The 10625-nt window shown below is 41.5% G+C and overlaps 1 protein-coding gene across 1 annotated transcript in view; it reads right to left on the bottom strand.

Annotated features, from left to right (window-relative positions):
* The window catches only part of FHIP1A (FHF complex subunit HOOK interacting protein 1A), a gene marked incomplete at its 5' end in the record, with an annotated part of 10139 nt that extends 534 nt beyond the window's left edge, over positions 1-9605 (bottom strand). Inside the window, 4 exons of the mRNA XM_010164855.1 lie at positions 3698-3836; positions 4127-4305; positions 7868-8908; positions 9418-9605. Coding sequence (XP_010163157.1) covers positions 3698-3836; positions 4127-4305; positions 7868-8908; positions 9418-9605 — 1547 coding nt within the window. The remainder of the gene's footprint in view (positions 1-3697; positions 3837-4126; positions 4306-7867; positions 8909-9417) is intronic.
* Positions 9606-10625: the final 1020 nt, after the last annotated feature.

The following is a 10625-nucleotide window of genomic DNA, read 5'->3' as shown; positions in this document are numbered from 1 at the left end:
AAAGAGTAATATGGATTTACCTCACGAAATAGCAGATAATATCTACCCATCTAGACCCAGCATGGTTGTCTCAATTTAAACGGTACTGTGCTCTAGCACTCCCCCAGATCAAAATACCGTTTGGACTTTGCTTCTCTCTCTCTTTTCTCTATGCTCTCCCCATGAATCATCTTGTAAACAGGTTTCAGGCTGAACTATCACATCACCATGGGAGTTTGAAGCAAGCAAAAAACTACAGGGAAAATGTCTGAAAATTTGTTTTTTCTACAGCTGTAGGCCCCCCTAACTCCACTTACCTTTACCTCCCTGTAAAGCAAGTAAACATTAAAAAAGGAGCAAGCAAAAACCACTGTGCACTCTGCTATATGATCTCTGCTGACAGAGTTCAGAGGATCAGGGCTCAAGCATCAGAACGCATGGAATTACAGTGACAGCAGCACTTAAATTTCAATCAATTGCTCCTTGTTTCAACCTGAAGCAGAAATGCACTTTAATTAGATGGTAATTAATTTAGTGAAACTAAAAAGGTGACAAAATTTAACACTGATGGAAATAAATACTTCACAAAGAAAAATTAACCTGCAGAACTCGCTGCCACAAGATGTCATTGAGGCCAGAAGCAGAGACAGATAAAATCCTGTCTGACTGAAAAGTGGATGTTCTCATGAGCTGTATAAGTAAATATTTTATTTTTTTTTTTTAAAAGGATTGTCATATTAACTCACACTGCAGATAAGCCAAGCACTACATTGCTACATTAAGAAGAGATTTCCCTGAAAGTGCATGCAGTTTATGTTAAAACAACTCAGTCTCAGGTTATACAACCCTTTTTCTGAAGCCTCTCCACGTATCTAACACAAGGGCCCGCAGATGAATGCCTCACCTGACGCAGCAGAGCAATCCCTCTGATCAACAGCTCTGCACTTTTGTTCCTTGCCTGTAGTTCTCCTAAGGCACTGTGGAATTACTGTACACTTCCAAATACTCAAAATAAATTTTCATCTTAATCATCTAACAGAGCTGTCCTATTCTTGACTTTCAAAAAACCCTTCCAACTCCAGACTTATCAATCATTCATATTGTTATTCTACAAATTTCTATCTACTAGAGATAGACTACAGTAACTTTAGTTCTGTGGAAAAATCTGACTGTGGGAAGAAAAACAACTTAAATTATGAATTACAATGAAAAAATACTTTTGAGCTTCCCTTGAAGATTTTTTTTCAGATTTTTTAACATCAAAATGTTTCGTAATTAATATTTTAAGTTTTTTAAATATATTTTTAAAATTTCTTCTCTTCCAAAAGCATCAAAATTGACACATTTCATTAAAAACATTTTGATTTAGATTTAACTGCTTATGGGGGGAAGGGGTATTGGGGGGGATATAAAATAGAAAAAAAAGGAAAAAAAAAGCACAGAAAGCTCATCCAGGGACAAGAGATTTGATTTTTTCCTTCGACCAGGATTGTCCACTTCCTCCTAGGGTCAGGATACAAACTAATCATACAACTGAGAAATTGAGCACTCTGGAGATACTGTTACCAACACACTGAAAGAAGGGCAGCATTTCCTACACACCTAACCAAAACCCAAGCTACTGTGTAAGAAAACCACATACTACTGCAAGTAGAAAATAACAAATTGTCTATTTCTTGAACACCTTCGGAGACCCACTGTCAAGAGAAAGGAAGTGCTCTGGAATATTTCAGTTTTACATTTCTGTTCCCCACTAAGTCTGGCTTCTGTTTCTCAGATGTGAATTCTGTAGGAAGCCAGTTATGCTCAGACCCGTAGAGAAAACTTTGGGGTTATTCACCACTTCCATCTGGGGAAAAAGTCCTCAGAGAACAGCTAATTTGCCTGACCTCAAAGGTGGTGTTCAAGCAAATGCAAAGAAATCCTACAGGGTTTTTTTTTCCATTTGCCATTAGTGCAGCAGTTCCTATCCTGTGCTTCTTAATTGCTATAATGAACTACTGTGGGTTGATGGACTAGTGAGCCAACTTGCCCCAAGAATTACAGTTTGATTACTTGCTGCACCAGTCCGGTTGGGAACCAAGTCTGCAGTTATCCAGACACGTACTTACTCTCCATCTATTTGTCAAGAGGTGCCTTCTCTACAGGAGCTGCCACAACACAGCTGAAAATGTACCAAGAGGGTGACTAAGCAGCCTTGTTTCAAACTCCTAAATAATGACCAGCATGACTCAACCTGGCAAATTCTGAAGCCCACAGAAGAAAACTGACGTAAAATAGGAAGTATAAATAAATGTCACTGAGAATGCATTATATAAAAGTTCTCATTGCCAGCACCTGAAAAAAAGGACACTAAATGTTGCCTCCTAATCTCATCTCCCACATGCTAGCTACAATACCATCTAACTGTAAGGCTTTCTAATCTATGGCACCAGAATGTAGAGCCTAAAACACTACTGACATTTTCAGTACACAGCTCCTTTACAGAAGGCACCTTCCACAGACTTCTTCTTTAAAAAGCAGCCTTAGCAAGATCATAATTTTACAGAATAGATGTACTGGAAACATTAGAAACACATACCTTGCCGACAAGAAACTAGGTAAATTACTATTCAGAGCCTTGAAAAATGAAAACACATTAAGATGTCACATAAAAAGCCTTGCTCTCCACCCCTCTGGAAACCCAAGAAAAGTTATCAGCGTCTTCACAGAGGTATCGGCAGAATGGGTAATTACTAATGACTCTCAATGATGAGTAAGCACACACCTGTAAATGCAGCTGCTCTTGAACCCTGTTGTTGAGTCAGCACTTAATCACTGGTCACTGCTCTCACCAAATTGAACACATTCCCATCTCATGGGAAGTTGGCTTTTAAGGGAAACCTGCACCGACACTGCCTGCTTAGCAGTAAGCTGAGAATAAGCACGTCCCCAGGGCAAGACCCCAACTCTACCAGCTGCCTGGCTGTGTCTGGAAAGTTCTTAGTTAGAATGTAAAATTCTTCTTTTTGCTTAGTTTTACTAGCTCCCCCCAAGGCAGTGTAAATACTGGTAACTATCAAGACAAGTGTAGCATGCATTGTGCTTGAGAAGCAGCATATGTTACTCAAGTCCCCTGGAAAGCTGGTCTGTTGGGATGATACCTGTCACTCCACACTGCTCTCAAAGTGTTCTTCCTTTTACACCCCCCCTCTTTTTTGTTTTGTTTTTCATTCCAGAAAGCACATTCAAAATTTTCTGGCTAATATCTATCTCCTTCTGTAGTAGCCCAAACCACGATATGAAGCTTTATTCAATTGTTGCAGAAACCAATTCATTCTGGACTCCCATCCTCCCTAACATTTATCAAGAAAGAGCCAATGACTAGCTGAAGGTCAGGCTAAAAATAAAATGAAATCATGCACATATGCCACCTCACCTCATGCCTTGAAAGCAAGTTTGTTTACGGCCAAACTGACAGCGAGCCAAGAACTGATTTTGTTACTCCTTTAAACAGACATTTTCTGTAGCAAATAAACGCTTCTGAAGAGCGCAGAATAATCAAACAGATCCATATACAGTGGCCTACTGAGCATCATCAGTTTAAAGTCAGAAGGGTACATCTGGTTAATGATATTCACAACGTACCACACCTACTTTTAATCATCCTGTAGAAAATGAGAGAGGTAGCTGGTGAGTCATTCCACCCAGCACTCCTCTGAGTGTCGTTAACGTTTACCTTTGGTTAGCAGTTCTTCTGCAGCATCAGACATGTCCACGCGAAAAAGCAAGTACTGTTGGGCCTCCAGAAGAAGACCTGGGAAGTCTTTTTCAATTGAAGCAAAATGTTCAATTTTATTTTTCACAGATGCCAGCACCTGCCAAAACAACAGTAACAATTACTTCTTCCTCCCTTGCTCCCAGTGCAGCCACAGACTGAATACTCAGGCTTTCCTCCAGCTGCATTAAAATAGAGTTACGATAAAAGTTATGGTCATACAGAATTTCCAGTTCCCTGCACAGATGTAACTAAAACATCAGAATGAGATGAGAGGCTCTCAGACCAGTGTGAAAGCAACAGGTGGAACTGAAAAGAGCTAAAGTAAGGTCTAACCAGACACCAAAAAAACTGTTCCAACGGGCAGGACTAACATTTGTGCTCAAATACCTGGTAAAGTGACCGCACACTAGGCTGAAACACCATGTTGGTGTTGAGCAGAAAGGAGCGAAGAAGAGGCTGTGGATAACTTGCCAGCTGAGTAATAATCCCAATAAGCAGCAAATTTACATGCAAGGAATTCTCCAGCATGTTCTCCAGCTTCGACAACACTACGCTGATGAATGGTCCTGCAAGAAAAGAAGGAGGAAGCAATGCTTTTGTTTTCACAGAAGAAAAATCCTGAGATCCAGGAAACAGGCATTTTAAAGGAATTTTGATCATCATAACCAGCCAAATTAGACTTCCCACATACTCATTAAAGCCAGCAGGGAGAAAAACCAAACTGTGTCTGAACAGACAAAATAGACTTAACAGAGGCGTTAAAAGCTTTTGTGAGTAGAAACACTTTTGCAAGCTAGCCAATGAGTTTATATTTTTGCATATTTAACATGCAGAACTATTCTACTTCACATGTGCCAATAAGGATTTAGCCCAGTATATTATGGTCTGCTGTTCTTGAAGTTAATCTGAATGCCACCACTAGTTTAAATGCAGACAAAATCTGCTTTTTTTACTCTTTTTTTGCCTTATTTCTACATAAGGACTGGGTAAAATAAGTTATAGCTAGCTTTCTTGTCTTATAAAAAACCCATGGTGTCCTAAAGGAAATATGAAAATGCTATTCTAAACATAATAATCAAGACCTGTGATAGTTCACATGACAAAAAAAAGGCATTTTCAGTACTGCAAACACTCACACAAAGCAGGGAAGACATTAAAATAGATTTATAAGCAAAATTACTGGTAAACGTAGGCTTTATCATATAAATGTCACTAATAAATAATAGCTTTAGTTTGTGTATTCATGCTGCAGGATAACCACTGAAATACAGAAGCATTTACCAGGAAAGTACATAAACCCTTAGTGCTCAATCTAAAGAAACCTTTGCAGCAAGGCTGAGCATGGCTTTAAAGAAATACTACATATCATGAGATGATACAGCTGGTGAGATGCTTGAGGCAGTCTGTAAGAGTGACCTAATCACAAGTGAAGTCTTAGAAACATCCCTCATCCTACCACGCTATTCTGGTTGCGTAAAAGCTGGGGGAAACACGCAGAACCACCCCTGGGTGATGCAGTTACAGCACTGCCAACTTTGAATATCCCACCCCAGTCCCCAGCCCTGGGCATTTCTAGAGTCGAGAAGGTGGCCATAACCTCCTGCTCCCCTCAGCTAGCAAATGGCTGTCATTTCAGCCACCTGGGCATCGTTTAGCCCAGTTTAATATGCCTGCTGTAAACTACTGCAGGGGCCAAAGCAATTCTGGGGCAGCGCAACAGTAAGGATCAAATCATAAGTGCCTGCACTGCCACTTCACCTAACAGAGCATCGCTAAAGGTTGAAGTCTATCATGTTTTATAGCGACCGTGAGTACAAAGCAAGCACACCCTTGAGACTCATCTATCATGGCTCATGCCAGCACAGCTCCACTCAGAAGAGGAAAGGTGGGAGGGCCAGTGTTGATGACAAGGCTTTATTTGGCTGCTACCTTTCAACCACCACATCAGTCATCAGAGTGAAGGTTGGTATCACATCCTGCAGGAATCCCGCCTGCCTGGGTACCCAATGGAGCAGCCCCAAAACTTTTTGTTGAGATACAGTTTCTCCTGTCCCAACATAACCTACTGCTTCCCCTCTTGTGTTCATGAAGACATTTTCACAGAGCTCCTGCAGACCACTGTGCAGTGGGAGTTCTATTGTATCAAGAGGGATTGCAGGAGAAGGAGTTGAGATGTATCACTGTTTCCCTTCTCTAGGTCAGACTTCAAAGCTAAGCAGGTGAAGCTGAAGCTTGGACTTGTAACAAGTGCTGTATGCGACTGCAAGAGAGGTTACCAGGATATATTAAAAGAACTTCTCAGTGGTAAGAGTGACTTTTTCCCCCCAATAAATTATTGGGGTGAGAATCAGAGGAACTAAGCAGAGTTTGCAAGCCTTGTAAAAAACAGGGTAATCAGATAAGAAGTAAAAAACATTATTTCTTTGCTAACTGTGCATCTCTATATGGCCATGAAATCAAGCATTGCTTTGCAGGGGGGGCAGGGAACACCATTTTCTTGCCCAGGGGAGAATAGGGATGATAGTGTTGAATGCTTTTAAATTGGAAATAGCCATCAATAGGACATTTTCTTCATAGATCTGTAGGCCTGAAGAGAGCATCTCTGCACTGCTGACACTTACTGGGTGTGGGAGCCTCTGTCTGGTTATTGGATTTTGCAGAGAGAAGCCCCTTTCCAAAACAATGGAAGTAACCAAAAATCCTTATCACACACATCTACAAAAACAATATAGCATTCCAAATTAAATATATTATTATATTTGAAAGACACTGCAATCTCAAAATTTCTGAGGTATTGTCATGAGCACCTCCTTACTTGCAGTCACTAAGATCTCCATTAAAGCAAGGTAAACAGCCTAAGAGTAAAACATGTTGTGGATGGGGAGCAAAAAGCAAGGCTTTTTGTGCAGGTTGGGTTTTGGGTTTGTTTTTTTCTTCCCCTTTTAGTCCGTTGTGGGTTTTTGTGTTTTTTCAGGAGGAGGGGGTTGGTTTTGGCATGGGTTTTTTGGAAAGGAACAAATGGAGGGGAGGACTAGATGAAAAATGAGAGATGGATATTTTTGAGCTACATTTGACAGCAGATAATGAGAAACAGAAAGGTTTGAATGTGATTAGCTTCTGGTACAAGGAAATTGCCACCATGGCAAAAATAGCAAATTGATTGAAAAACAGGCCGAATTTTTCAATTAAGAAACAGTGCCAGGCATGCTGGCCACAGCTGACCAGAGGGCTGCATTTCAACGGACACAAATGAGTATTTTCATCTTCCTTTCAAATGAGCGAGAAGCCATCTTATAGAGCTTTTGCTTTGGATGAGGAAGCCTAGATACATGACTATTTTTTACTATTTGCATTACTGTGGTATCTAGGAGACCTAATTAAAAATCAAGAGCCTGCAGTGCAAGGAGCTGTACAAATACAGATCAAAAGCCCACTCTGGCCTCCGGTAGCACTGTCACTCCGGAATGGCTTGGACAGTCTGCGGAGGCCAAGCTGAACTTGCTGGCAGAAGACAGAAAAGCATACCAACAGCGAGGGCAGACCCGACACTGGAGGAAGAGGATGGCAGGCAGAGCACGGGGACAGGCATGTACAGACCTGGCACCCGTGCTGCCACCTCGTGCTGCAATGTGAAATAGCACAGAGGAAAAAATGGCAACGTGGTACCCACCACATCCACGGCAACGTGGTACCCACCACATCCACGGCCTCGGAGGTGAAAGCCACCAGAAAAACAAATCATTCGCCTGGTGCCTGTATATTAGAACAGTTACTCCAATCCCCTTTCAACCATGAAATCTTTCTCTAGAATGATGGAGCTCCGACATACAAACAACTCAAGATTTTAAACAATTACAAAAAAACCCCCCAAAAAACAACATCCAAAAAAACCCCTGAGCAACCACCATTTGCTATCACAAAACTGATTGCCCTGCTCTGCTTTCATGTTGGATCTCTTTCACTCTCCTTGGAGCAGTCTTGGCTATTTGGGCTATACCCTCTTTAGTGCCACGACTGTTCCTTGCTCTAAGCTTGTGCTGTGCACCACACAGTGTGATCTCATTTGGCCACCTCTAATCAACATGCCTTCCTGTATTTGTTACAGATGCAATTATCAGGACATTTCACCTGTAAATGGAGCACTCTGGCTCCTCGAAGCATGCTTGGGAGTGACATCCTCCTTTGGTCCGAAGGGAGATGACATGCTCTCTGCAGACGGAGTGTCTGCTGAGAAGTTCTCAAAGTCGTCCTCCTCTTCTGCAGGAGAGACGGGGTCAGGAGTATCCAACTTCTGCTCCTCCAAGCTTGCGGTGTTCGGATCCAGTTCCTTAATAATTTTGTCATACTGTGCAATGAAATCCTCACCATCTGTGCTCAGCAGTCTTACACTTAAGTTACAATCTGCCTCCTGAGGAGAAAGCTTCAACTCTAAGTCTGGCTGTGGATCAATCTCAATAATTTTCTGGTTTATTTGTTCTTTCATTACACCTTGATTCAAGCTTGACTTTCCCTTACTGTGCTCATCCAAGTCCATTTCCAGCTGGCTTTTTGCAAGAGGCCCATTGACTACAGTCTGTCTTTGGACCTCATGTTCTCTGGCTACATTTAAAGTTTTCTCCTTGGAGTTATCATCATCTTGAGTATCCTTCTGGGCACACAATCTGTAAACCATAACATCATCCTGAAAGTCTGATTCTTCTATGTAAGATCCTTTGATGAGCATGATGGCACTTTTTTTCATTTCTTGAATGTGTTTTGGTGGCTCTGCAGGTGGCTGCAGCTCTGTGCTTCCCAGGTCATCATATGGTTGTGGTGAGCTCACATCAGAACCAGGAGAAATCCCTGTGTCGTAGCTATCATCCCATTCTAGCTCCAACTGCATCTTCTCACTGAATGGAGTTACTTGAGAGGAGCTACATATGCTAGGTGTCCGTTGCTGGAGCCGAAACATGGGGTGGTCCACGTCTGTACTGTTCTCCTCAGCAAGTGTTTCAATAAAGGTGTCTGGATCAGGGTTTACTCCGTCATACAAGGCAGACCAAACCTTACAATCTTTCAGGCACTGGAGAATAGCTTCTTGAGCTTCGCCCAGGTACTGCAAGTAGCCAATGTCCACAGCTCTTCCATATTCCACAATGCAAGTAGATTCAGAAGAACACCTACCAGCATCTGAAAGTAAAGATTACTCGTATCATGACATAAGAAAACAACTTGAGTTCTCTAGGAAGGCAGCCACCAAGACATGGTAGGTAGAGTCTTTAGTCCCCACTGTCCAATAAGGCAGGAAGATCAAAGCATAAAGATTAAGAGATTTGCTTATAAACATGTATGACTTGTTCCTATTGCCAAGACAGAGCTGTAACTCAAGATTTCTGACACCAGACCACATTCAAACTTTAAAACAACAGCAACCACTCTGAATCAGCAAGAGTTACAGTCATGTATCTGTACATTACTTTAATGAATGAGTATTCAAGTTGGATAGCTGTTAAAATAAGATTTCAATAGACCTGGACACATGGAAGGAATTAAATAAGCTTTCCAGTCCAGGCTTCCCCACCTGGTTTGCTGTTGCCCACCACATTTCCTTCCCCTCTCATCCTTCCCCACCTCCTCCCATGTGCTGCTGCCAAATCAAACTCAGTTCATGATCTGGTCTTTCCCTGAGCACCAAATACCTTTAGTTTGTGCTGTTTTTGTCCACAGAATATAATCTTTTCCTTCGCTTTCAAGAGTCAAGGTGATCCCAGTGGAGCAGCAGACTGGTGTCAGGGCAAGCAGTTTTGCAGCAGATACAGAATAACAGTCTCTCTCTTTCACAGCCCGCCGCTGACTCAACATCATGTGGTTACATGGGATCAGATACCTGAAACAGCAGTGTCCAGCATTACTTCATCATGTTAGAGAAAGCAACAACATACAAAATTCCCTCCCTACCTTCTTGCTCTCTGAAAATTAAAAGAAAAAGTAAGAATAATTTTGACAATGATCCATATTCTAAACCTCTCAAAAGCATGAAATGTTGACTCTTTATATTGTGAAGCTACAGTTTGATGAGGAACTGTCAAGACAAGTAGAGACAGGAGATCAGTTGCATCAGAACAGGGAAGTTAACAGTCCTTTGCAGGTCAGAGCAAACTTGCTGTAAGAAGGGATGGAGGAAGTGTAGCGTAGGATGGGCAGACGTCAAAGGCCAGAAGGGTCCCATTATAAATGAGTTCTGACTCAGAATCCTTAATTTGTTTGTTTTCCTGGGAAATCCAGAGAGAGACAGTTTATATGTGCCAGGCAAGCAGCCAGCAAAAAAGAGGGAAGGGTCAAAGTGTTTTGCTGCACTAGATAAAGACTGAACTTGCAGGCAGAGGAGGGAATAAGCTATGGGGAGTACAAGGAATAGAGGAAGCAGAGTCTTGTGTTAAAAGTCTTTAGAGCACTTTTGTTCAACCTTTTAAGAGCACTTTATTAAGAGCCTCAATGTTAACTGGACTGATGTTTTGCCATTTAAGATGCAAACAAATTCTAAAGGATTCCCTAAATAAACAAAAAGAAGACTAAATACAACACTTTACCACTGTTAGAGTGGCAACATACTTGAGTTCACAGAGTTCCTGACAGCATTTCCAGGCACAACACCCAGAGCTGTAAGGAATTTCACCTTAACGTCTGTGGGTGGAGGGACAGACAGTATCTGAAACGTTCATGTGAACTATAGTGCTAAAAGCACAATTTAATTACACAAATATTTCCAAACAAATAATCAACTCTGTCATCTAATACACACACCAAAATTCTAAGTATTCTGAAGCAATGCACAGACCCATCAGTTAAAAAGCAAAAATAATTAATGCATTTAGTACATAGAATCAGAGAATCATAGAATGGTTTG

This window comes from Antrostomus carolinensis, unplaced genomic scaffold (assembly GCF_000700745.2).
Source record: "Antrostomus carolinensis isolate BGI_N321 unplaced genomic scaffold, ASM70074v2 scaffold4683, whole genome shotgun sequence".
Taxonomy (NCBI): domain Eukaryota; kingdom Metazoa; phylum Chordata; class Aves; order Caprimulgiformes; family Caprimulgidae; genus Antrostomus; species Antrostomus carolinensis.
This window is presented reverse-complemented; position numbering and strand designations above follow the sequence as displayed.